At 56.4% G+C, this 26,522-nt stretch overlaps 1 protein-coding gene across 5 annotated transcripts; it reads left to right on the top strand.

The window, feature by feature from the left end:
• Nucleotides 1–5,217: 5,217 nt before the first annotated feature.
• Nucleotides 5,218–26,011, top strand: PEAR1 (platelet endothelial aggregation receptor 1). Of its 5 annotated transcripts, none has more exons than XM_061403063.1 (25): nt 5,218–5,370; nt 12,495–12,569; nt 12,990–13,120; nt 14,884–15,059; nt 15,724–15,828; nt 16,034–16,134; nt 16,832–16,924; nt 17,194–17,437; nt 18,175–18,295; nt 18,481–18,617; nt 18,701–18,913; nt 19,233–19,407; nt 19,502–19,622; nt 20,350–20,513; nt 20,607–20,709; nt 20,843–20,989; nt 21,179–21,304; nt 22,178–22,306; nt 22,410–22,538; nt 22,729–22,941; nt 23,175–23,263; nt 23,373–23,508; nt 23,693–23,767; nt 23,860–24,108; nt 24,792–26,011. In XM_061403063.1, the coding sequence occupies exons 4-25, from the start codon at nt 14,959–14,961 to the stop codon at nt 24,941–24,943; spliced, it is 3,123 nt and encodes a 1,040-aa protein (XP_061259047.1). In that variant the 5' UTR covers nt 5,218–5,370; nt 12,495–12,569; nt 12,990–13,120; nt 14,884–14,958; the 3' UTR covers nt 24,944–26,011. The 5 variants fall into 5 exon arrangements, with proteins under 5 accessions (XP_061259047.1, XP_061259053.1, XP_061259021.1 ...); XM_061403069.1 differs by lacking the exon at nt 12,495–12,569 and adding an exon at nt 9,933–9,987; XM_061403037.1 differs by lacking the exon at nt 12,495–12,569.
• Nucleotides 26,012–26,522: the final 511 nt, after the last annotated feature.

The raw sequence follows: 26,522 nt of genomic DNA, 5'->3' as shown, positions 1-26,522 counted from the left end.
TTTAAGGCCTCTGGAATGCTTCACCAGTCCCTCCCTCTCCTGGAGGAGAGAGGCACCCATGCCCTCTGTTAGCGCTTGCTGCTGTGCTCTGAGCTCACACGCTCCTTGGCATCTCTGCTCATCCATACCATCACACGGCTCCCTGGATCAGTGCCGGGGCCTCCTCCCCAGTTTTCCTGCTTCCAACCATGCCCCTCAGAGGCTATTTTCTTTTTTTTAACACAACAGTCATTATTTTAAAGTCTGAGTTGAATCGTGTCCTTCCTCTGTCAAATCAACAGCCTAACTACAACCTACAGGGCCCTGCAGATTTGACCTCCAGGTTCCTCTGTCCTCAACAACTCCCAGCATGCTCCCTGCTACTCACTAGGTTCCAGTCCCCTAGCTAGTCTGGCCCCAGGGCCTTTGCACATGCTCTTCCCCTGTCTGGAATGCCCTTACCCCAGAAAGCTGTGTGGCTCCCTCCTTCACCTCATTTAGGGTTTCACCTGGAGGCTACCTTTTCAGTGAGGACTTTCCTGACCACCTTTCCAAACAAACTGTACCCCCAGTGCTCCCCATCACTCTTCCTGTTTTGTTTTACTTTATTGTTTGTAATAACACTGTCTTCTGATGCATCATGATTTTATGGATTTTGTTTTTCAGCTCTTCGCTGGCATTACTACTGGGATGAAAGCTTCATTTTATTCCCTTTCATATTTAGGCAGAGGTTTTTGCCTATCTTGTTCATATCTTAGACCCTATGCCTGTGCATAATAGGTGCTCACCAAATCTTTTTTCATGAATGAATGAAGGAATAATTAACTCCTGGATTAGCATGTGAGCTCTCTGAGGGGAGAAACTTTTCTCCCCTTAATAAGTTATTAAATGAAAAGGTCTTCTAAGTGTGCCTAGTAATCAGTAGGGTTTAATAAAAGTTAGCAGTTGCCTTCAACATCACCACGATGTCATTTCCTCTGTATTCTGGGCACTAGGCGCCAGTATCAGGCCACCCAAGTTGGCTATTCTCTTGCTCTCTGTACATCCCCTGCTTCACCTACACCCTGCTCCTATGACTGATCTTCCCTCTTAATCATAGAGCCTAATCAGTAAACGGCTACATATTCATTCCTGGCCCCAGCTAGTGATTGTTCTAATCTTTAGGTCAGAACTATCTTCACTGCGGTAGTTTATCAAAAGGGGGAGCCCCTCTGCTGGCTACCCTGCTAACCCATGAACCAACCTGACGTCAATTCCTCTATAACTGGAACCACCCCCACCTCCCCAGTGGCTCCAAGACTTTGCTTCAGATGTGTAAGATCCCCCATCTGTTAAACCACTGATGTCTTTATCAATAACTCTGGGCTCTTTCTTTGATCTTGAGGCTGGGAAATTACAGGGCTTGCAGGCCTGTGGGATGCAGCCCAACAACAGGAAAACACAAAACCGGTGCTGTTGAACAAAAGGGTAAATGAGGACCTTAGACTCCCTTGTACCTTCCAGGGAGGCAACAGGGGAACTTCCATCCTTCTCGCTGGGCCCAGGAGGCAGAGTTGGTGCAGAGACTTGGAAGATCTTTGCACAGGGTGGCAGCCATTCACTCTAAATTTTATTGAGTATTTACTTACTTTGTACCAGGCCCTGAGATCCCAAAGATGATATCAACCTGGCCCCAGTACTTGAAGAACTAAGAGTTTAGCAAAAGAGAGGCAAGTTAAGCTTTCATATAGAGGAGTGAGATGGGGAGAAGCTGGAAAGGCTCCCAGAGAAAGGACAGTCGAGCTGAACGTGAAAAGATGAGAACAAGTTGTCGGGGTCCAGGTGCATGTTGGAAAAGAATTTTCCAGACATGAGACAGAATGAGAGGGAAATAAAGTTTATTAGAGTGGGAGACGCTGTTAGAACAGCGGGCCAGCTCAAGGGAGAACGGACATTGAATGGGGATCCTTAATCCACTTTTATACCCAGGGTACATTTGCTGATTGGATGAGGCACGTGTACTGGGTGGGGGGAGAGTAAGGCAAATACCTCCTCCCTATAGGGTAGGAGAGGAGACAGGTTATATTGTTCCATTAATAGTTACAACATAGGGGAGGGATGGAGAAGGCAATGGCACCCCACTCCAGTAGTCTTGCCTGGAGAATCCCAGGGACGGGGGAGCCTGGTGGGCTGCCGTCTGTGAGGTCGCACAGAGTCAGACACGACTGAAGTGACTTAGCAGCAGCAGCAGCAGGGGAGGGAAGGATGATAAGGGTCTGGTTTTTCCATTCCTGCATTCCAAGACCCTCCTTGGTTATCTGCTCTTTCATCCTTGGGTCACCTCACAAGTGAGCCAGGTGAAGGAGGGAGGAGCCCACATTCTTCCTCTCTATCTAGCCCTCTGTCTCCCCATTTGCCTCATGAAAGTGATCCATCAAATGACCTTCAAAGCCCCTCTGGCCTCAGACATACTGCCACTCTATGGTCTTTGGCCTCCGGACCAGGATCTGTCCTCTGGTTTCTGCTGTCCCCTGCTGGAGACTTTTGGTAACTCTGGAGTCAGGAGAAGCAACATCCAACCTTGCCTTCTTTCCCCAAAGTGAGCAGCACTCTCCAATCTGAGCCTTCCCTTCACCTCCCATCACACCAAACAAAACAACACTAGCTTTCCTCTCTGATAGAGAATATTCTCAATACATATTTTTGACAAATGGCTTGAAACCAGAATACATGAAGAATTCATACTTGTTATAACCCAGCAATACCACTTCTAAATAGTTACAGAAATAAATGAAAACATGTTCACACAAGACTTGTGTATGATTGTTCATAGTAGCTTTATTCATAATAGCCTAAAACTGGAAAAAAACTCAATGCCTATCAACTGGTGTAGACACAAATTGTGATATATCTGTACAATGGAATATCACTCAGTGGTAAGCAAGGAACAAAAGATTTATGGTAAATGAAAGAAGATAGACATGAATGAATACATATTGTATAACCTAGATAGCATATTGAAAAGCAGAGACATTACTTTGCCAACAAAGGTCCATCTAGTCAAGGCTATGGTTTTTCCAGTGGTCATGTATGGATGTGAGAGTTGGACTGTGAAGAAAGCTGAGCACTGAACAATTGATGCTTTTGAACTGTGGTGTTGGAGAAGACTCTTGAGAGTCCCTTGGACTGCAAGGAGACCCAACCAGTCCATTCTGAAGGAGATCAGTCCTGGGATTTCTTTGGAAGGAATGATGCTAAAGCTGAAACTCCAGTACTTTGGCCACCTCATGCGAAGAGTTGACTCATTGGAAAAGACTCTGATGCTGGGTGGGATTGGGGGCAGGAGGAGAAGGGGACGACAGAGGATGAGATGGCTGGATGGCATCACTGACTCAATGGACGTGAGTCTGAGTGAACTCCGGGAGTTGGTGATGGACAGGGAGGCCTGGCATGGTGTGATTCGTGGGGTCGCAAAGGGTCGGACACGACTGAGAAACTGAACTGAACTGAACTGAGATCCATTTCTATGAAATTCTAGAACAAAAAATCTACAGTGACAGCAGATTAGAGATTTCATAGGGCTGGCTTTGGGGAGTGAGGATGGAGTAGCGGATGGAACATTATCTGCAAAGGAGCACAAGGGAAGTTTTGGAGAGAGGAAAATGTTTTTTAAAAAAAGTTTTTGGCAGATGACACATTTGTCAAAACTAATCAAACCTGGGGAACTTCCCTGGGAAAGTCCTAGTGGTTAGGATTCAGAGCTTTCACAGCCCAGGTCAATGGCCTGGGCTCAATTCCTGGTCAGGGAACTAAGATGCCACAAGCCCCATGGCACGCCAAAACAAAACAAAAATAAATAACCCCACCCCCCAAAAAAAAACAAAACAGCATCAAACTAAGACGTTGAACAAAGTGAACAAGCCAGATACATATTGTAAGGACAAATAATGTATGATTCCACTTATATGAAGTACTGAATCAAATTCATGGAAGCTGAAAGTAGAATTAGAGGGGCTGGGGAGGAGGAATGAGGAGTTATAGCTACATGGGTACAGTTTCAGTTTGGGATATGAAAACCTTACGGAAGTGGCTGGTGATGATGGTTGAACAATATTAATGTACTTTATGCCCATTGAACTGTACACTTAAACATGGTTAAAATGATAAAATTCATATTTTACCACCATAAAAATGTAAAAGAACCCCATCGAACACTTTTAAGTGGGTGTTTTTAAAAACTGTATGTCAATCATATTACCGCAATAAAGTTGAAGTCGCCAAAGAGGAATGTACTTGTCTTGCTTTTCCGGAACTATTGTATCTTTTTCTGTCCCGGGCGGGGGTTTGTAGAGAGAGCCGTGTAATCAGACGGACCAAAGAACTTAGTTCAAATCCTGCGTTTGCCACTTGCTGGTGCCTAATTACATGAACATCATCATGTAAATAGAACCGATAGATTAAGTGAACCAATTCCTAAAGATATAACGACGTTGAAAACAAATATTAGTTGTTAACGAAAATTGCCTCTGTCCTTTCAAAGGCTGAGAAGGGAAAAGTGCCCTAAGAAGGGTGAGATACAGGCTGTCCACCTCGGACGCGATGCTCTTCTCTCAGGTCGGGAGTCGCGGGCTGTGTGGAGGCGGGCGCTGGCCGCGAGGTGGCGCCCGGCTCGTGCCGGGTCTGCTCAGAGTCCGCCGCGCGCGGTGCACCCGAGCGCCCGGTCTCTGGACCGAGGGGGCGGGCAGAGGCGGAGACTCCGCGGAACTCTGCTTCCCAGGATCACACCCTCCTCAGGCCGGAGAAGAGGAGAGACATTTTCCCGTCGCGGCTCTCCCAGTCTGGGATGCGCCGGTCGATCCCCGGGTCGTGCCTCTAATAAGATAACAGCTGTTCGGCCGCACTGGGAAAGTGCCCGACGTAGACGATCTCACTAATTTCCCTCCGCCACCCCACTTTACAGACAGGAAAGCTGAGGCCCGAGACGCAGAGTACCCCCTGGCCGCACAGCTGGTGAAGAGCCAAGGAGGGACTCGGGCCGGGACCCCTGCTCTTGTCCCGTGCTCTTCCCCTCTCTGCACCCGGTCCAGGCTGCCAGGTCGGCCCCGCCGCCGCTTGGCCTCCGTGGTCCCACCCCTACACAGCCTCCCTCCCCGGGCACTCTGGATCTCCCCTCCCCCGGCTCCCGGTTTCCTTGTCAAAACTTCCTGCTTTGGCGAGGGCCCGAGTTCCCACCCCTTTCCTGCCCCCCGCCCCTCCGCGCCCCTCCCCGCCCAGCGATCCACAACGTTCGGCCTCCCAGCCGCTCCCGCAGTCGGGCTGGGGCTCCACGCAGGGACCCCTGCCCTGTCCTCCTCTGGGCCCACCTGGGCGTTCCCCATCCCAGGCAAACGGAGAAATAAGGTCGCGAGGCAGGTGAGTGATGGCGCCGCCCTGGTCCCGCGACCACTCTGCCCTGGGGAATCTCTGGGTGGAGTGTGTGTGTGGCGGGGGACAGAGACCTGAAGGGGATGGGGCAGTGGAGATGGGCCAAAGGGGATTGGGGGTTGCCATCCATAATAAAATTGCATGTAAATGACATGCAAATTAGGCCACTTCCCAGCCCCTTGTATGGGACTTTGTGAGTCCAGGGGCAGCCACCACCCCACTGGCCCCCTCTGAGGTCTGGAGAGAGAAGCAGTTACCAGGCCCTCTTCTTGGCTGAAGGGATGCCTAGTGTTAAAGAGCACCCACGTTGAAGTCAAGGCTGGCCAGGTTCGAATCTCGACTTGTCCCCTTATTAGCTGTAGGACCTGTGTCTTGGTTTCTCATTTCTAAAAGGGGAATGATAAGATACAGTGCCTACCTTATGGGATTGTTGTGAGGTTTAGAGAGCAAAAACATGTCTCCTGCTTAGAACTGTGCCTGCTCCGTGTTTATTACAGGGTCCCTCCTCTCCCCACCAGGAGAACTGTTTGAGGAGTATGGAGGGAAGGGACCTAGGTTTGCAGGTCCCTGGGGCTCACAGCTTTGCTGGTTTGAGGAGTAGGGAGTTGGCCAAAGATCTCAGGCATGTGGATCCTCAGAAAGCCCTGTGGGCTGGCGTGTGTGAGGAGGAGGAGGGTGAGGGGGTCCCAGAGGGGGCTGCATCTCCAGCCTCTAGTAGGGAACTTTCAGCTGTCCTGCTCTGGCCTTTTATGAGTGGCCTTTCCCGAGGCTGGGCTGTGACCCTAGTCCCCCGGGATGGGAACAGCTTGTGCTGGCCCGAGTTTCCCAGGCTCCCAGGCTCAGCCAGACCCCAGTTCCAGGCAGGATTGGGCAAGGGGTCAGCTCTCAACCCTGGCCTTACTGGGCTTACTGGCCTTACAGCTTACTGGGCCTTCGGGGTCAGGGAGCTGTCTGAATCCCATCCCATCCCAATCCATGCGATAGTCCCTGGGGTGGGCACACGGGGCCAGGGTGTGGGACCGCTCTCCCCTCTCTAGCCATCTGTCGCCTGCTGCTGTCTCTCCCGTTTTTACAGTTTCCCAAAGCCTACCCAGCAAACTTGCCATTGCACTTGGGGCTACCCTCCCTGCCACCTAGGAGCTGGTTTGCCCAGGCTCCCCTCTGTCTTCCGTCTTCACTGGGAGGTGAAGCTGAGGGTTGGCATCTGTTTCTCCACTACCCACTGCCCCCCCTTCCATTCCCTATCAGACGTTCCCAGAAGAGGAAACTGGCTCTCTAGGCAGCTCCGACCACGGTTCAGGAACCTGGTCGCTGGGCTGCTGTCTACCTCCCTGCCACCAACACCCGTCGCTAGAGAGGGGACTTGGGTCAGGCAGGACCTCCACCACAGCGCTCTGAACTTATCCTTCGAGTAGCCTTGGAAGCCTTGAAAAAGACCCTTCCCGGGGTGCATGAGGGGCCCTGGGGCCCATCCTAGCTCTGGGGAGGGTGTTGGTACCAGTCCAGTCACCTAACCTCTTAGATAGAAGCTAGCAGGAGGAGCAAGAGGAGACAGGGAAGGAGAGAAAGACAAGACAGAGATAAAGAGCATCAGAAATGTGGAAGCAGAGACCAACAGATGGAAAAAACACAGGCAGAAATATTTGGAAAAACGCAGCGTATTTAGAAAAACAGAGCAGAGACTGAGAAAAAGAACAAGAAGGAGGTAGAGAAGGCAGAAACAGAAGGAGAGACAGAGTCTAAAGACCGAAGAGCAGGCCCTACAGGGGCAGCCTTGTCTTTGGAGCTTGGTGGACCTGGTCCACATACCTACCCTGCCCTTGACTGGCTGTGTGCCCTTGGGAAAATTACTTAACCCTCTTTGGGATTTGTTTTTTAGGGGATTGCATGGCTTGTGGGATCTTAGTTCCCCAACGAGGGATTGAACCTGGTCCCTGGGCACTGAAAGCGGGATTACTTCATCTACAATTCAGGCCATATAATAGCACCTACTTTCCAGGGTTACTGAGAGAATGAACAGAAAGGATCCAGCTCACCGTACAGGGGTGGTAACTGGTGTCACGGCGCCCACACATGGCAAGATGGGGGTCTCTGGCACACAGCTGGGCTCTGGGCCATGGAGCCTTCTGAGTCTCTCCCGTCTGGGCCTCCCAGCCCGCCCCCACATGGTAGCATCTGCGCCCTCCTCTGTGTAGAAGGAGGTGTGTGGATAGACAGTGAGGGGTGGGCGTGGTCCCTGAGTGGAAGTGCAGGATAAGCGCACACCCCCTCCTCTCCAGGTGACTCAGTGCCCAGCACTCCCGTGCCCTCATCCCAGAGGAACTTGGAGGCCAGCCCTAAGGAATTCCTGCCCGCTGCCTTCAGGAGGGCAGGTCTGGAGCTGCCTTTCACTTTGTAATGTGGGGAAGTTCTTTCTGAACTCCACCTCCCATGGACTTACCAATGTTGGGTCTTAAAAGGCCCTGGAAAGGAGACCCTGGTGTCTGATGAGCCAGGAACAAGCTGCAGCCTCTCCCTCTCCCCCTTTTCCCACCAAGTAAAGTCAGGCTTACCCAAGTCAAAAAGGGTTTAGATTCTATCAGTCCATCCACTCCACACAATCTTTAGTTACCGCCCACTGGGTGCCACACACCCTGGATGTGTGCCTGTAGGTGCTGGCCAGAGCTGGGGACATGACGGTAAGGCAGGCAGAGAAGTGCCCCGACCCTACAGTGCTCCATTCCAGTGGGGAAGACAGCCCTTAACAAGAATATAATGACCAGGGGATGGGAGCCTTGAGGGGACATTCGGGGGGCAGCCCGGCCACTCTTAGAGCCTCAGACAGGACTGGAATTAGAGGCTGTCCCAGTCTGGCGGGGAAACCAGCCTCACTCACAAGCTGGCAGTCACAGAATGGGGTCCCCACTACCTCATCAGGTCATCAGACTTGAGGGTTCCAGGGGCTGTGAACTCCTGGCTTGACCCAGGTTAGTCCCACCTGGTCCCAGAGGAAGGACACTGGTCTCTCTGGCTGGAGTTTGAGGAGTGTTGGGCCCCTGGGGACTGGTCCATGTCCAGCTTGAAGCTGGCCTCAGGGAATAATTGGGGAACAACCCAGGGCTCCATTGGGCCACAGCGGTGAATGTGCTAAGAGCCTGGAGGAAGGTCCCAGGAAAGGGGGAACAGCGGAGGTGTGGAGTCACTGAGGGGGCCTCCTGGAGGAGGCTGGCCTGGAAGGAGGGGTAGGACCTGGATATTCCAGAGATGCCTGGCCAGAGGTGGCCATCTGGTGAGAGAAACGTCCAGTGTGATGGGAGCCCAGGAGCAGAGGCTGGCCAGTGGGCCCTGGGCGCCCTTTCCCAGGGTGCTGGGGAGCCACAGAGGCGTTAGAGAGGGGCAGTGGCCAGAGCGGAGGTGCACTTTCTGGGGTTATCTGGGGGTGGCGATGAGCAGCGGGAGCGACTCCCTGGTCTGGGTCACCCCAGAGGTCACCTCCCACCCCCCCACTGCCTTGTTCTTTAAAGCAGATTCGAATCCCACTGGCGCCTCTGCTGATCAGTTGGCCCTTGGACAAGTCCTTCTACCAGAGACCCTCCCCGGTCTCTTCTGTGACACGGGGGTGACGGTCACTCCACCTGTGGGTGATGGTGAGGGTCTGGACTGGCTCCAGCCTCCAGCAGGCATGTTGTGAATGTTTGGTGAATCAGAACTCTTGCAGTTTCTCTATTTCCTGATGAGTAAACAGGTCAGGCTGAGGACCCTCTAGCTTCTGTTTCCTGAGCCACAGAGAACACAAGACCGGCCCCTCACCCCTGCTCCCTTCCCGCCCAGCCTTTGGAGCTCGAGTAGTGCGCAGGCTTCCTGTCCCTCCATCCGGCAGACATGCCTGGCGTGCCGGGGGCCTGGCTTGGGTGGATGTAGGAGGGGCTTTGTGCATGTGTGTAGGAGTGTGTACACGGGTGTTCTGAGTGGCACGTGGAGCAGAGCAGTCTAGGCTGCTGGCAGAGCTGGCTCAGAGGGCATCGCTATGTGGTGGGGGGATGGAAGTCGTTGGACTCGGATCTCTCTGCTGAGTGGGAAGGACCAAGCCATCCTGTCTCCAAGGCAAAGAGAGGTCAGGAAGGGGCACAGAGAACAGACAGACAAGGGGGAGATCCTGGAAGACAAGAGAGCCACAGGGTGAGGGTGAGCCACCGTGCTGAGACACGAGGGCTCAGTATGTGGGTCGTGGCTGGCGTCAGCCTCCACTCCATACCTGAAGGCAGATTCCCTAGCGCAGTGAACACACTACACGACTGTACATGGCAGCTTTGATACAGAAAAGGAAGGAGAGAGGCAGAAGGAGACCAAGAAAGGGACGGAGAAAGAGAAAACAACAGAAAGCGGAGGGTTTCTGATGAAGAAAAGACAAAAAGAAAGAGGCAGAGAGCCAGAACTTGGGGGATTCTGTTCTTGCATCGTCCACTGAGCAGCCTGTGGCCTGAGGCTCTGTTCTAGGATGGTTATTGGAATCAGCAGTTCCAACTCCCACTGAAGTCTGGGAGATGCAGGGCTGTTCTCCCATTTTACAGATGAGGAAATGGAGGCTCACAGGGCTCGAGTGATGTGCCTGAGGTCGTACAGCTTGTGAGTACTAGAAATTTTGGTCTCCAAAATGGGAAAGGGGAAGAGAGAGCAGAGAAGAGAGGAGGTGGGGGGGTGGGCAGTGGAGCCAAGAAAAAGAGCTGGAGCTGGTGCTCAAGCTGAGAGCTGGGGCGGAGAGAAACAGAACTCAGGCGTCCTGCCTCATCAACCGCCTTTGGCTTGTAGATGTACCTGGCGGGCAGCCCGTCATTCTGAGGGATAAGGTTCTCGGGGGAAGTGTGATCCCCTCCCCTCCCCACATCCTTTCTCTTTGTCAGCATCTAAGGCCCCATTCCCATTCCCGGATCATCCTAGGGGTTCTTCAGCAAAAAGAGATAAAAAAAGAGAAACAGTTTTTCCTGGAATTTATACTCAAAGAGTATGACAGTGCCAAGTGGAGTGGGGAAGGGGCCACTCTGGGTGCAGGAAGACTGGGTCTAAGGACGCTATAGCAAACCGTGGCTATTCATTGGGCTTCTTATGTAGTTCTCTAAGCTCTTTGTCTGTGTTAACTCATTTATGACTCTGCACAATAACCCTATGAAGAGAAGTACTATTACCCTCCCCATTTTAGAGATGAGGGAACTGAGAGCTGGGATTCAAACCCAGGTTTGAACAGGAGTGACGCGGGCTGCAGAGTTCAGAGGGCATCTTTTGCTGCACCACCTCCCAGAGAAGAGCAGCCGGAAGGGAGCTGGTGGGGAAGTCCCTCCTGCTGTCTCACTTCCATCAGCCCCACTCTTGCTCTCTGCCTTCTGTAGAAATGGACCATCTCCGGTCCACCAGGAGCTCCACTCCCTTCCCAGAGGCCTCAGACCCATGGCCCTCCTTCCAGCAGAGGCTGGAACACAGTGAGGGAGGAAGGGCTCCCCACCAGAGGGGATCAGGCTAAACAGAAGAGCAGGGGAGGACAAGCTGGGTTGGGCCCTGCGTGGGCCTGGAGGCTGAGAGGGCAGGGATGCTGGGGGGCCCTCGCAGGCGGGACTGGGGACTGGGAGGCCTGGCCAGGAGCCCAGCTGCTTTGCATCTCGAGGTGGAGGAGAGAGAAATGTCAGCTCATTCTTGACTGTAAACACATCCTGGTTCCCACGCCTCTGATCGAGTTCTTGTTCTTGTGGCAGCCCACTCCCCCCGCCCCATCCCCTTCCCCTGTCCAACCCCTGCCAGGCACCCCCTCGCCATAATCAAGGCTATTAAAAAGAGATGCAAAGCCCCTGGGATTCCGGCCTGGGCTCGGGAGAGACTGGAACTGCAGGGGGAGGGCTCTGCTGGTCTGGATTTGGATCCCAGCTCTGACATTGCTGTCCATGTGGCCTTGGGCAGGGGACTTACCCTGTCCTTGCCTGTCTCCTCATCTGTAAGGTGAATAATAATAGCTACCACCATGGGTTGCATGTGTGATAAGTCGCTTCAGTTGTGTCCGACTCTTTGTGACCCTATGGTCTGTAGCCTCCATATAAACTGTTCAGCTCACTGCTTGTGCCAACATGGTAAATGATACATGGGGTCACATTGGTATTCCAGTTGTGAGGAAAGGTGTGTGGGTCCCTCAGTCCAGAGGTGAAGTGGAGAAAGGGGGCGGAGGGGGAGGTTATCTGTATGGGAAGAAGAAGGGAGCCTGCAGTGTGGGCCCTGGGCTCAGATGGGAAGCCGGTAGTTGTCTGATTTAAACCCCTTGAAGGGGCACATGGACCCCAGTGCTGCTGGGCTTGGAGGTGCTGGGGGATGGTGGCCGGGGTCTCAGGTTCCCCAGCCCCTCAGCGACAAAGGCTCAGATGTAGACAAGCCTAGGGTGCCTGGCGGGGGCTCCTGGTCTGGCCTGTGTTCCCTCCTCAAGGGCTGAGGCTGGTGAGCCCAAACCCTGCCCCTCCCTGCCAGAATCCCCATCCTATCTCCCCTCCCTGCAGACCACCCACTGATCTCACCCCCCCCACCCTGGCTTCCAGCCCCGCCACTGACCAGCTGGGGCCTCCTCCACACTCCAGTCCTGCCCTGAGGCCCTTTGGGAAAAGGGCATCACCCCACCCCTCTAGTTATTAGAGTCAACCCCCTAGGGTTAAGGTTAAGCCCCCCTCATGCTTCCCTGGTGGCTCAGTCGGTAAAGAATCTGCCTGCAATGCGGGAGAAGATCCCCTGGAAAAGGAAATGGCAACCCACTCCAGTACTCTTGCCTGGAAATCCCATGGACAGAGGAGCCTGGTGGGCTATGGTCCGTGGGGTCCCAAGAGTCAGACATGACTTAGCGACTAAACAGTTTCCTCTGGAAGTTGGTTAAGAGGAGGTGGCCGGTGGGAGGGGGCTGATGTAGATGAAGGACTTTCTCTGGGAGGGCAGCCCCCACCCCGCTCCACCTTCTGGGGCCTTCGTGCTGCAGGTCTTGTCCACCTCACTGCAGCCTTGAGCTCTGGAAACGGATCCAGACCATGGGAAGCCTGGGGGTGAAGTAGGGGGTCCCTGAATGGCTGGAGATGAGGCTCACCCAGGAACAATGGTGATGACCCTCCATCCAGGCAGACTGGGCTCCTGTTGGAGGACGGGACCCCAGGCCAGGCTCCAGGAAGAGGGGAGTGTGGACCAACTGACAGGTGAACAGGGGGAGCTGGATGGAAGGTTCGGGGTCCTGTCCCCGGGCTTGCTGGGACCAGACAGGGGGGCTGGGGAGGTGGCCAGAGGAGAGCTGGTGTAGTTTTGGAACCTTGGGAGGAGGAGCCAAATCTGTTGGGGAGGGAGCTAGGGGGCTGTGTGGGTGGGGGGCCAGACTGTGGGGGTCACCTGAGAGACACTCCTGACTTCAGCCTGGCTCTCTGAGGCCAGGCTGGGCCCCTCCCTCCTCAGAGTGGACTGGGAAGGCGGCTTCTGGCCCTCCCCCTACCTCTCCCCATCCTCCCTTCCGAGTTCAGGGTGGTGGGAGGATGGAGCCACCCTACGTGCTCAGCCCACGATCATGCTCCCCCCTGCCTCCCCCACCATACACATTCTAGCTGGGCTCTATTTCCTGTTTTCAGGCTCCATATCCTGAGCACCGGGACCCCCAGGATCCTCTGTGGATGCCCCCAGGCCCTGGGGCCTGAGGACCGTGACACCCTGTCCCTGGCTCACCTGAGTTTCTCAGGCCCCAGGATGCCATAGAGGCCTGGTGAGTTACTTGGGGACTGAGGGTGGCCGGGAAGAGCACAGAGAGGACTGGAGGTGGGAGATCTGCCCTGGGGGAGCTGTGATGGGGCCCCTAACCAGAGTCCTGGGAGGGCCTTACAGCTCTGCAAGACTGGAGGGGGTGGGATGAGGAAACCTGGGGAAGAGAGGTGGGCCAGCCCTGTAGCTGAGAGGGTGGTGAGCAGACCGCTGGAGGGTTTACTGGTGGGGCAGAACGCATGGTGGGGAGCATCCCTAGGAGGCTGCCTTGATGGGAGCTGAGAGTGTGTGGGTGGGGGGCCTGGGGCAGGGCCGCAGCAGGCATTCCAGAGATACTCAGGGGGAAGGGGCCAGCTACCATGACCTTTCTCTCTTCCTGGGAAAATTATAAGCAGATGTGGGTGCCTCAGGGAGCTGTAGAGGAGGGAGCCAGGGCAAGTTTTAGGAACACTGAACAGAGAATCTGAAACCAGTGGCGGGGGTGGCTGCTCAAGGGGCTTGAGCTCAGGAGTCAGAACAGACTCCTCTGAGGTCCTGAGCTGCTTCCCGCCCCCCGGGTGAGGCCAGGCGTGGAGGAGAGGGGGAGGAGCCCACTTCCAGATGGCGGGTGGGTGGTCAGAGGGAGCTGGGGGCTTCTCAAGGCTGAGGTCAGGTTGGGGACCTCCTCGGTGACAGTGCCTGGAGTTGGGTGCAGGGGTGTGCTGGCATGGCTTTAACAACCGGCTCTGGTGGGGAGGGGTGCTGGCTCCACTTTGTGGTGTTTGCCGATTTCTGTGGTGTAAATAATCCCCCCGTGCTTGGTTTCAAACTACTAATGTGACAGCACTGATGAAGAAGTTGGGAAGAGAAGTCACCATTGGTTCTCAGGAGGCAGTAGGAGCTGTGCCCGTGCACCAGTGGAGGGAGCGGCCTTTTCCAGGGTCACTGGGACCCATCCTACTCCTCCCCAGTAGGAAGGCCCTAACTGCTGGAAGCCCCAAAACTGGGGGGGATGGTGGTTTGGCCTCTGCCTGCCTACCTTCAGGGGAGTTCACCACGCGAGGCTGCTGATTCTGTCACAGAACTGCTTCAACTGTTGGAAAGTTCTTTCCCTAACTGAGCCCAGGCCGGCTTCTCTTGTAACTTCCCTTCATCGGCTCCTATTTCACTGTGTTGTGCTTAGTTGCTCAGTCGTGTCTGACTCTGCGACCCCCTGGACCATGGCTTGCCAGGCTCCTCTGTCCATGGGGATTCTCCAGGCAAGAATACAGGAGTGCGTTGCCATGCCCTTCTCCAAGGGATCTTCCCAACCCAGGGATTGAACCCAGGTCTCCCGCATTGCTGGGGGATTCTTTACTGTCTGAGCCACCAGGGGAACCTTGGTACAATATCCAGGTACCCTGGGTAGGGGCTGGGCTAGGGGCTGGGAATTCACGCACAGGTCCCTGCCTCCAGAAGTCATGGTCAGGGAACAGGCACTAGAACAGCAGTATTGTGGGGAATGGTGCTGGGGGGTCCCTGAAAGAATGGGTGGGGGCTGTCTGCCAGTGGAAGCCTAGGAGCAGGGCAAAGAAAGAGGGTGATACTCGGGCTAGACCTTGAAAGGTGAGTGCTCAAGGTGAAGAATGAGAGGAGGATGTCCAGACAGAGGAAACCACGTGAGAAAGACTCAGAAGCGTGGCAGTGCTCCACGCGGTCAGGAAAAAGAGCTGGAGCCCGGGGAGCAGGGCTCAGAGGACCAGAGGCAGCAGCCTCATCTCTGCTCTCAGCCTGGCTCTGTCTCTGCAGAGACTTGCTCCTCCAGATCTGTGGCTACAGTGCCTCTCACCTGCTCTGCGCCTGGCCCTGTCACAGGGCCCTGCAATGTCACCACCCCTGCGAGCCCTCCTTCTCCTCGCCCTGGAGCTGGGGCTGGCTGCCACCCTCAACCCTAAGGACCCCAACACCTGCAGCTTCTGGGAAAGGTGAGAGAGGGCCCCTGCTGCACCTCGAGGGCCCCAAGCCCCCTGCTCTTTATTCTCCTCCCTGGGGCTCCTCTTTCCTCATCGCCTCCCTCTCTCCAGCCTCACCTCCTTCCTATTTCTTCGTCTAGTACCTCTACCCCCTCAGCGGGATGCTCTGACTCCATCCCCATCTTGATCGTTTCATTCTCCATCTCAGCTCTGACCCTGTCCTCTCTTTATCCCGGTTCCTTGGCCCCTGTGTGAGGCTGGCTGCAGGACAAAACACAGGGGAGGAACTATTCACTATGGGGCAAGCAGAGGGTCTCGCTCAGGGAGAGCAAAGGGGACGGGGTTGGGGAACAAGGTCAGATTTGGCCAGAAGTGCTTCAGCCTATGTCCATCCTCTGGGCCCAGAAGTCAATTCTGGCTCAATCTCCCCATATAGGGAGAAGGAGGCCAGGGGGCAGGGGTGGAGAATGGAAGGCTGGAATGGCATATTCCCAGGAATATTCCAACTCAGGGAGGATCCCTCTAGATCGAAGGAGGACAGGATGGGGCTCCACCCTCGGCTTGGAGGAGCAAATCTGAATATTTCGCACTGTGGCCCAGCCCCCACACCCCTGCCACCGGGGTGCCGGCTCAGGCTCTCCCTGCCCTGGGCCCGACGCTGATCCCTGCCTTGCAGTTTCACCACCACTACCAAGGAGTCGCTCTCCCGCCCCTTCAGCCTGCTCCCCTCGGAGCCCTGCAGCCGGCCCTGGGAGAGCCCGCACACCTGCCCCCGGCCCACGTGAGTGCCTGTCCCCTCCGTGGGCAGGTGTGGTGTGTTGTGTGGGTGTGTGGCTGGGCGGGGAGCAAAGAGAGAGTGTTCTTCCTCTGCTCCCCCAGTGTAGAGTGCTGGGAGGCGGCCCAGGCCCTGCCAGGGCCACACTGGGGCGGGGTGGAAGCCGGGGCCTCTGCAGGGGAGACTGAGGGCCAGCTCTGGATCTCCCCAGTGTTGTCTACCGGACCGTGTACCGCCAAGTGGTGAAGACGGAGCACCGGATGCGGCTGCAGTGCTGCCGGGGCTTCTATGAGAGCCGCGGGGCCTGTGTCCGTGAGTCCAGGGGGGCTACTCCCCTGCCCTCCGCCTCCCCGGCCCTGTCTGTCTCGAAGGACAAAGCTGCCACTTCAAACCTCTGTCTCTAGTTGACCCCAGGTCTCTCCCACTCCCTCTTTCCAAGTCCGTCGGCTGTCTCTGGCTCTGCAGCTCTGTCTTGGGGCCGCCTGGGTCTCTTTGTCCCTGGGCTTGGCGTCTGCTTCTCTCTCTGACTCTGCCTGTCCCTATCTGTTTTGACTTGTCGCTGTCCAGTCTCTCCTGTCCCCTGTCCCCGGCACCCTGAAATCTCCGGAGTGGAGCCTGCTCGCTCTGTCTCCCCTTTCCTCAGCTTGGACCATCACCAACCCCCTACAGAGACTCCTACCCAGCCTGAGCACCCCAGCCCCTCTCTGGACAGCATCCATATCTGATTCCTATGTGAGGAACCTCACCCCCACCCTCATTTCCCAGCAAGGTGCTTTGAGAAGTTCACAGAAAGGAGCTGGGGAGCCCAGAATCCTGAGGTCTTGACATGCTCTGACCTGAGTTGCTTACTCTCAGTCTTTCTGTGTCTTGAGAGGCTGAAATGCTGCTTGGCAGGCTAACTCCAGGTCCCCGGTATGGGAGGAAGCTGGGGTTGGGCTTCAGAGGATAAAAGGTGAGTAGGGCAGGAATGGAAGCATCTTCTCACTCCCAACCCCCATCTCTGCCCCAGCGCTTTGTGCTCAGGAGTGTGTCCATGGCCGCTGTGTGGCACCCAATCAGTGCCAATGTGTGCAAGACTGGCGGGGTGACGACTGCTCCAGTGGTGAGTGGCTGGTGACTGCAGGGCAAGTCCTTTTGTGCCTCCAAGGAGGCATACCCTCCCTACCAGGGCACAGGTGCTTAGGACTCCAGGGCAACCACCCAGCAGGGTCCCACTGCAGCCAGCTGCCTCTTCTGGGGGTGTGGTGCAGTGGATGGGCCAAAGCCAGGCATGGCAGCATGTGTGGGGATCAGGAGACAGAGATAGGAACTAACTGGAGCGGGGGAGGGGCAAGACCCCTGGTGACCTCCTTCCCCCCTCTCATCCCCCAGCTTGTGCCCCAGGAGTGTGGGGGCCGAAGTGTGACAAGCCCTGCAACTGCGGCAACAGCAGCTCCTGTGACCCCAAGAGTGGGGCATGTTCCTGTCCCTCTGGCCTGCAGCCCCCACACTGCCTTCAGCCCTGCTCCCCTGGCCTCTATGGCCCTGCCTGCCAGTTCAGCTGCCAGTGCCATGGGGCGCCCTGTAACCCCCAGACCGGAGCCTGCCTCTGCCCCCCAGAGAGAACCGGGCCCACGTATGTAACGGGAGGAACGCACACTTAACGGGATCGCAGACCCGGATGCACGGGCACATACGGGGACAGCAGGGGACTCAGGATCCTCAGTTTGGGGATGCAACCAAGGGGCCAAGATCCTGGTCCCAGCTTTGCTGTTCCCTGGTGGAGCAACCTTGAACGCATTACTGTCTCTTCACGAGATTGTATTCTATGAAATGGGAGCAGTGTTGTCCATATCAAAGGGTTGCTGTGAAGATAACATGAGCCAGTGTGTGAGTGAAAGTATGTCCCCAAGTAGGGCTGAGACAGTCACAGAGAGCCTATTGCACAGCAGGGTGCAGGGGGCGCTGGGGAGTCACAGGAGGGACATCATCCCTCTAGTTGGAGATCAAAGATCCAGCTTCATGGAGGAGCTCCAGGGTTGAGCCCTTGGGATGAAAACTATGGCAGGCAGAGATGTTCCCCCCAGAGAGAGACCAGCATGAGCAAAGGTGGAGTGGAGGGCTGTGGAGAGCAGACAGACCACCCATGGGCTCTTCACTCTGTCCCACTTGATGGGGCTGTGTGTCCCTGCCATTTCCAGTCCTGGAAACTTTTGATCCCTGCCCGGCCCAACAGGGAAGGGGGATGAGACACCACGGGGACGGGTGGGTGTGGCTCACTGAACCCTGGGGTCCGGAGGGCCTGGGAGGCAAAGGGGGAATTCCGTAGGTACTGCTTGTTTACAGACTGACCTCACCCCCTCTGCTCAACAGCTGCGAGGTGTCCTGTTCACCCAGTAGTGTTGGCTTCTCCTGCCCCAGCACTCCGCCTTGCCAAAATGGGGGAGTCTTCCAGGCCTCCCAGGATTCCTGCAGCTGCCCACCTGGATGGACGGTATGAAGGGTGGGGCCTGTGGGTATGAATTCTCCAGGGCTTCTGAGGGGGATGTGTGTGAGGAGGGTAGGCTGTGGGGGCCCTGGAGAGGTTTGAGTGTTTGCCGGTATAGGGTATTGGTGGGTCCTTGACCATGGGGAGGAGGCTGGGCTCCTGGGGCTCTCTTGACCTCTCAGCCCCCACAGGGCACCATCTGCTCCCTGCCCTGCCCCGAGGGCTTCCATGGACCCAACTGCTCCCAGGAATGTCGCTGTCACAACGGAGGCCTCTGCGACCGATTCACCGGGCAGTGTCGCTGTGCTCCGGGATACACGGGGGACCGGTGAGTGGTGTTAGCCCGGGCATGAGGGGTGCGGGGGCGGCTGTGGACGGCGTCTGCCAGGCTCACTCCCCAGAGGCACCCAGGTGCCGCGAGGAGTGCCCCGTGGGCCGCTTCGGGCAGGACTGTGCTGAGACGTGTGACTGCGCCCCGGGCGCCCGCTGTTTCCCGGCCAACGGCGCGTGTCTGTGCGAACACGGCTTCACCGGGGACCGCTGCGCCGAGCGCCTCTGCCCCGACGGCCTCTATGGCCTCAGCTGCCAGGTGCCCTGCACCTGCGACCCGGAACACAGCCTCAGGTAGGCCGTGGGACGCTGTGGTCAAGGGGTCAGGAGGCCAGTGGGAGAGGCCTTCAGTGCTGAAGCCACCGGAGTCACGAAAAGCACCGGGGGCATATCCTGGGCGGGGGCGGGACACAGATGTGGCAGAGGGGAACCGGGCGGGGCCTCGGGGACGGGGGTGTTGGGGACCGCCCTCGGAACGGCGCGGAGCCTCCCTGATTACCCTCTCCACCCCGCGATGCTCGGCTCCCACCACGCGGAGGCGGGCGTGGGGCGGGGGGAGGTCGGCCTGCGGACCCCGGGTCAGACCGCCCCGCGCCCGCGTCTCCGCCCGCAGCTGCCACCCGATGAGCGGGGAGTGCTCGTGCCTGCCGGGCTGGGCGGGCCTCCACTGCAACGAGAGCTGCCCGCAGGACACGCACGGGCCGGGCTGCCAGGAGCACTGCCTCTGCCTTCACGGCGGCGTCTGCCAGCCCGACAGCGGCCTCTGCCGGTGCGCGCCCGGCTACACGGTGAGGCGAGCCCCACCGCGAGGGAGGTGCGGAAGAGGCTCAGGGAGTCCGCCCGCCCCTCTCATGAGTGCGCCCACCCACCCCCCACTTTCAGGGACCGCACTGCGCTAGCCTCTGCCCCCCTGACACCTACGGAGTCAACTGCTCGCAACGCTGCTCCTGCGAAAATGCCATTGCCTGCTCGCCCATCGATGGCACCTGCGTCTGCAAGGAAGGTACTGGGTTGGGGTCTCCTGGAAGGACGATTTGGGGGCGGGGCCATGGGAAGAAGGGAGAGTCCAAGTGCAGGGGCAGGCCAAGGGTTGGGGAGAGGCTGCAGGATAGGGGCGGAATCACTGGGCAGCAGCTGGACGGCGGGAAAGTAGCCAGGCTACTTCCTTCCTGGAATATCCACTTTGCTTTTGTTTCAACCACAAAAATCCCAATTGTCCTTAAAGGCCCAGGCCAGAGGCATCTCTTTGCTGAACATTCCTCATCCTCAGTCATCCAGAATCACAGAATGCCGGTGCCAGGAGATCTACCAGGGGTGGCCCGTTGGCAGTCTTTAGGGCTAGTTAAACACGTTTTGTTTCACTAGCTCTCCATCATATTTAACAAATGTCCCAGTCACCAGTCCCCACTCCTCCCTGTTGTCTTATACATGACGTGGATAACACATTTAGTTACTTAATGGGGCCTCAGTAAGCATTTGGGTTTGCTGCCAATCCCCTTCTTTTGGCAGAATAGGCAACCAAGACCCAGAAGGGGGTGGTGCATCCCCGACGGTCATTCAGCCTTCTGTCCAACATCCAACGATTCACATGCTGGTCTCCTATGGGGCCGTGAGCACCCCCATCCCCACCCCATGCTGGTAGCTCAGAGTCTGGCACAGTCATTGCCCAGTGTGTGCTTGCTCAGGAGGGCAGCTGGGTCCCCATGCCTACCTACAAGTCCCTCTTCCAGGTTGGCAGCGTGGTAACTGCTCTGTGCCCTGCCCGCCTGGAACTTGGGGCTTCGGTTGCAATGCCAGCTGCCAGTGTGCCCATGAGGCAGCCTGCAGTCCCCAGACTGGAGCCTGTACCTGTACCCCTGGGTGGCATGGGACCAACTGCCAGCTCCCCTGCCCAGTAAGTGCGCAACAGCCTGCCTGCCTGGGTGGAGGGGAGGGCACCACATCCCCCAGCTTACTGGCCTGTCCTACCCCACACTCCCTTTCTAAGAAGGGGCAGTTTGGTGAAGGCTGTGCCAGTCGCTGTGACTGTGACCATGCTGACGGCTGCGATCCTGTTCACGGACACTGCCAGTGCCAGGCGGGGTGGACAGGTGAGCATTATGGTGGGCAGGCCCCAGGCTTACCGTGGAGTTGGGGGGATGTATCCCACAGGACACGTGTGCAGAGAATCCTTATGGATGAGGAGAGGGGACCCAGGCCAGGCTCATCCTACCCCTCCCACAGGTACCCGCTGCCACCAGCCCTGCCCTGAGGGCTTCTGGGGAGCCAACTGCAGCAACGCTTGTGCCTGCAGGAACGGGGGCACCTGCATCCCCAAGACTGGCAACTGCATCTGTGCACCCGGATTCCGAGGCCCTTTCTGCCAGAAATGTGAGGTTCCCTCCTCTCCGTCTGCCTTTCAGTCCAGTGCCAGATGCCAGAAGCTCCCACTCTACCCCTCTTGGCCTGCTGTGCTGACTGCAGTCTATGGGCTGGTTACACACGGTGGGAGAGGGTGGAGTCAAGGGCTGACTGAGGGTTGGCCCCTGCCCCCAGTCACCACGAGCCCCTTTCCCCCAGCCTGTCAGCCTGGCCGCTACGGCAAACGCTGTGTGCCCTGCAAGTGTGCCAACCATTCCTCCTGCCACCCTTCGAATGGGACCTGCTACTGCCTGGCTGGCTGGACCGGCCCTGACTGTTCTCAACGTACGTGGTTGCCCGTGTGTCTGAGTGCATGCCGAGGGGGTGGGCTGAGGACTGAGAGGCTTCCATTCCCCTGATCTGGACCCGCCTTGATTCAGCCATTGATGTAAACACAATAAGCAAATATGTATAGGGCATCACCTACATGCTGGGTATTGTCCTAGATGCTCAGGATGCAGCAGTGAACGGGTCAGGGAAAAAAGTTCCCTGCCCTTCTGCATGGGAAAAATGGGAAAACCATAAACTCAGTTATGGACTTTTTTTTTTTTGCATCATCAATTTATTTTTTATTTATTTATAATGGCCTCTTTCCCACATAAACATACGAAGAACATCATGGAAAAGATTAGTCCAAAAAACTGAATAAAGCAAATTTTGAAAAGGGAAAATGAGAAGCAGTTACCATGAAAAAGACGGGCAGGGTAGAGGGAATTGATCTTGGAGATGACTTTTTCCATAGAATTTGGTAACTACTATTAGATTACCTGCTAGTATCATATACACAAAAATTATGCCTTGAATAGTGTGAGCATTTACTTCTCTTTTATATTAAAAAAAAAAAAAAAAGAAGTCCAGAGCTAAGTGATGTAGGGTAGTTTGGAAGCCTTTGGTTGTCTGGCCCTGATCACATTATTTTGAAAGGCTGTTAGACAGGCAGGTGCAGAGGTTAGGCAGGCAGCTGGGCACGTGGATCTGAAATTCAGGCTAGAGACACGGCTGCAGATGAGTCATCAGTGTGTAGATACCGTTCGAAGCCTTGGTGTCTCTGGGGAGACCAAAGCTGAGTGGAAGGCTTCAGTGACGCTGGGGACTGAGAATTCACCCAGGAGACGCTGGCCCTGCCCGCCAGACAGGCTCCAACCTTGTCTCCTGCAGCATGCCCTTTGGGACACTGGGGAGCCAACTGTGCCCAGCTCTGCCAGTGTCGCCATGGTGGGACCTGCCACCCCCAGGATGGGAGCTGTTCCTGTCCCCCAGGCTGGACCGGACATCTCTGCTTGGAAGGTACCAACAGAAGGGCAACTCCATGCCCCGACCGCCAGCCCTAGCCCAAGGAGGGGACTGCCATTCCCTTGCCCCTCTGATCTCCTCTTCCACTTTCTCCCAGGCTGTTCTCCAGGGATGTTTGGTGCCAACTGCTCCCAACCGTGCCAGTGCGGTCCTGGAGAGAGGTGCCACCCGGAGACTGGGGCCTGTGTGTGTCCTCCAGGGCACAGTGGTGCCCCCTGCAGGATCGGTGAGTTCTCATCTAGCCCCTGCCTCTGCACTGTCCCCAGGGAACTAGGACATAGGTACCTGTCCAGGTCTCCGCTAAGTGGTACTCTCGTATCACCCTGCCTTCCTACTGGGGCCTCTCCCATCCATGCATCCCAAGCTCACCAACAGGGCCAAGACAATGTCCTGAGCAACCACTCCATCCCACACAGGAAGCCAGGAGCCGATCACCATGATGCCCACCCCTCCGGTGGCCTATAACTCGCTTGGGGCAGTGATTGGCATCGCAGTGCTGGGGTCCCTGGTGGTGGCCCTGGTGGCGCTGTTCATTGGCTACCGTCACTGGCAAAAGGGCAAGGAGCATCAGCACCTGGCAGTGGGCTACAGCAGCGGACGACTGGACGGCTCTGAGTATGTCATGCCAGGTGAGCTGGCCCGGGGTAGGACTCACGTGCGCGCTGACTCTTCGGCACAGGGCAGGTGGGATGCGGGGCTTCTGCATCCCTCCCTGGACCTAGGAGATGGGAAGCGGGGAGCTGGAGAGAGGAAGGGAGGTCAGCGAGGCCGACTGCGGATCTCCTGGGACAGAATGGCTGTCTTGGGCCCAGGCCTGTGTCTGACCTGGCAGGCCACCCCGCACCTGTGTCTGTTTGTGCAGATGTCCCTCCGAGCTACAGTCACTACTACTCCAACCCCAGCTACCACACCCTATCACAGTGCTCACCGAACCCCCCACCCGCTAAGAAGGTCGGTGCTAGGGGTGGGTGTGCACGGTGGGTGCCTGGTGGGTGCAGCTCCGGGCCTCCGGAGAGTTCTAGCTCTGCGTGTTCCTGTCCCACCCCTCCTCCCCTGCCAGGTTCCAGGCAGTCAGCTCTTTGCCAGCCTCCAGGCCTCTGAGCGACCAGGTGGAGCCCACGGACTTGATAACCATGCCACGCTACCTGCAGACTGGAAGCACCGCCGGGAGCCCCCGCCAGGGCCTCTGGACAGAGGTAGAAGCCTGGGGGCCAAGGCCTGTGGTGAAGGTGGACGTATGCAGCCCAGCATCCAGCTCCATCTGAGTGCACACGTCTGTAGAAGGGGTTCCAGGCCCCAGTTCTAGAGGAGGGGACCCTGGGGTGGGGACCCTGGGGTGGGGCCCAGGGGCCTGATTGCGGGTTGCTTTCTCCTTGTTAGGTAGCAGCCGCCTGGACCGAAGCTACAGCTGTAGCTACAGCAACAGTAATGGCCCCGGCCCATTCTACAGTAAAGGTGAGCGCACAGGGGTGGGGGTGGGAGGGGGCTGCCCTGGGGTTTAGGCGCCAGTGCCTCCACTGAGCCTGACTTTTTTCCCCCATCTTTAGGACCCATCTCTGAAGAGGAGCTGGGGGCCAGCATGGCTTCCCTGAGCAGTGAAAACCCCTATGCCACCATCCGGGACCTGCCCAGCCTGCTAGGGAGCCCCCGGGAGAGCAGCTACGTGGAGATGAAAGGCCCTTCCTCAGGGTCTCCCCCCAGGCAGCTTCCTCAGCTCCCCGACAGCCAGAGGCGGCGACACCCCCAGCCACAGAGAGACAGTGGTACCTATGAGCAGCCCAGCCCTCTGGTCCATGGTGAGCCCTCCTTTTCCACTGGAGCAGAGAGAACAGGGACGAGGGCAGAGAGAAGGGACGGGACAAGAGTGTAGAGGTGGCATGAAGTGGCAGCAAGAGCAAGGTCTTTGGCATCAGTTGTTGTTTAGTCGCTAAGTCGTGTCCGACTCTGCAAGCATGTGGACTGTACCCACCAGGCTCCTCCGTCCATGGGATTTCCCAGGGAAGAATACTGGAGTGGGTTGTCATTTCCTTCTCTAGGGGATCTTCCCCACCCAGGGATAGAACCCACATCTCCTGCATTGGCAGGTAGATTCTTTACCACTGAGCTATTAGGAAAGCCTTCTTTGGGGCTCAGACTTACGCTCAAACCAAGGGTGATGTTTGGGAAGTCATACTGCCTCTTAGAGCCTGTAGGTGGCGGCACCCACCTCACAGCGCTAAGGATTTGAAATGGGGGTTTTACATCACCTGAGTTGTAAACTTGATACCCAGAAAAGCTGGGAACAAGGCAGGTGACAGAGTGTCTTCCTATCTTGTGAGGTGGGCAGGTTGAGGTGGCCTCCCCGACTGGCAGCTGAGGAGCTGCGGATAGCCAGGCACCATTCATCGGCTTTGGGCAGGAGCTGCTGGAGAGGGGAGGAGGGTGGTGGGAGGGGAGGAGTCACCTCCGCCTCTCTGTCGTCTCCCCTCTCTGTCTCCAGACCGAGACTCTGTGGGGTCCCAGCCCCCACTGCCCCCGGGCCTGCCTCCTGGACACTATGACTCCCCCAAGAACAGCCACATCCCTGTACACTACGACTTGCCTCCAGTTCGGCACCCCCCCTCACCCCCAGTTCGGCGCCAGGACCGCTGAGGAGCCGAGAGGGTGTGCAGAAGTCAGCGTACCTGTTCTTTGCTGCTTGAGGCTGAGGACAGAGCCCACTGTACCCTGCCAGGAGCAGGGAGGGGACTGGCCAGCCGTGAATATGAACATGTTTAATAGAAGAAGTGAATGGAGAGGAGATGGGAGCCTGGCTCCCAGGTTCTATCATGGGAACACAGTCAGCAAGAAGTCTGTGTTCCTTTTCCCCAACCCAGTGCTTCCCAAGGCCCCCAGGGCCCTGTGTACATAAACTGCTGGGTTCAGTGTTGCTGGATAACTGATTTCAAATCAATGTAAAAAATGTATATTGGGTAACTTTTCTGTGCACTCCTGGCCTAGGCTCTGTGCGCGTGTGTGTATAGGGGTGTGTGTTTGTATGTGTGTGTGTGTGTGTGTGTGTGGTTTCAAAGGGGTACCAGGCACTGATCCTGACTTGGGGCACTCACTATAATGGAGAGGCAGCCCAAACCCAGTTAACTCTAGAAATAGCCTGACTGGCATCCCTGCATTCATCTGGTCCTCCCTCCAATCAGCTGCTCAAAATACAAGCTGGTTAGGTTACCTCTGTCTGAAAGTCTCCATTGGTGGCCCATGGCTCTTGGGCTACAGTCAAAATTGTCCAAGGCCTTAAAGGCTTTGCTGGCCTGGCCTGTCTGTCTCTTCAGCCTTACTCTGAACTGTGTTCCCTGTCTCTCTGCTCCAGTTACATTGGCCTCTGTGTTCTTCTCTCAGCCACATGGCTTCCTATGACAGGGACTTAGCACATCTGGAATGCTCTTCCTCCCCCACTCACCTGTTAATTCCTGCTTGTACACCACATCCCGTTTTCTCTTTCATAGCATTGAAGACAGATGTATTTATGCACCGGATACCAGCAAAAGGCCAACAGGGTGCCAGGCTCTTCTCTAATGTGTTGGTTTTTAATGTGATTATTTGACTATTCTCTGCCTTCCCCACCAGACTGTAAGCTCCCTGAAAACAGGAATCCCATGTTTATATTCAACATTGGTTCCCCTTGGCACATAGTAGGCACTCAATAAATGTTCCCCCAAAGGCTGAGTGGCCGAGTGAGTTAAAGGTACCAATGGTAAATACTGGCAAATGCTAAGATAGATGGGCAAATTGCTGCTCCGAGAGCTACAAGCCTGGGCAGGTCGAAGCCTTTCCCAAAGGGTAGAATTTCTACAGCGGAACAGCACAAAGGCTCAAAGGTGGGAAGGTCTGGGAGTAGTTAGGGGTGGGGTGGGGGGATGGAATGGAGTGGGCAGGAGAGCAGAGGGGACAGGGAGAGGGTATACTCAGACGGGGGCCCAGTAGCGTCTAGACTACCTGAGGACTTTGAATCCAACTTTCTAGGAAGCGTGACCCGCCTCCTTAACTCAGTGGATCAACTAAGTCCCCAGACCTCCAGGAAGCTAAATAAATGGGGTCGAGATTACAAACCAACAGCCACGCCAACTCGCCAATTCTGCGGGTCTCTCTGGGACTCTTCCACCAAGGGCCCTCTCCTTACAGGAGAGGAGGGCGGACCCCGGAGACTGGATCTGTCCCTGCCCGGACTCTTTCCTAG

The sequence above is a fragment of the Bos javanicus genome, chromosome 3, assembly GCF_032452875.1.
Source record: "Bos javanicus breed banteng chromosome 3, ARS-OSU_banteng_1.0, whole genome shotgun sequence".
NCBI classification, from domain to species: domain Eukaryota; kingdom Metazoa; phylum Chordata; class Mammalia; order Artiodactyla; family Bovidae; genus Bos; species Bos javanicus.
This window is presented reverse-complemented; position numbering and strand designations above follow the sequence as displayed.

What these genes read in the sequence shown, in the direction of transcription:
- PEAR1 (XM_061403037.1), top strand. Translation starts at nt 14,959, where the DNA reads ATGTCACCACCCCTGCGAGCCCTCCTTCTCCTCGCCCTGGAGCTGGGG. An exon ending in ACCTGCAGCTTCTGGGAAAG is followed by an intron (nt 15,060 to 15,723) that starts GTGAGAGAGGGC and finishes CCTGCCTTGCAG; the next exon opens with TTTCACCACCACTACCAAGG. An exon ending in ACTGCCAGCTCCCCTGCCCA is followed by an intron (nt 20,514 to 20,606) that starts GTAAGTGCGCAA and finishes TCCCTTTCTAAG; the next exon opens with AAGGGGCAGTTTGGTGAAGG.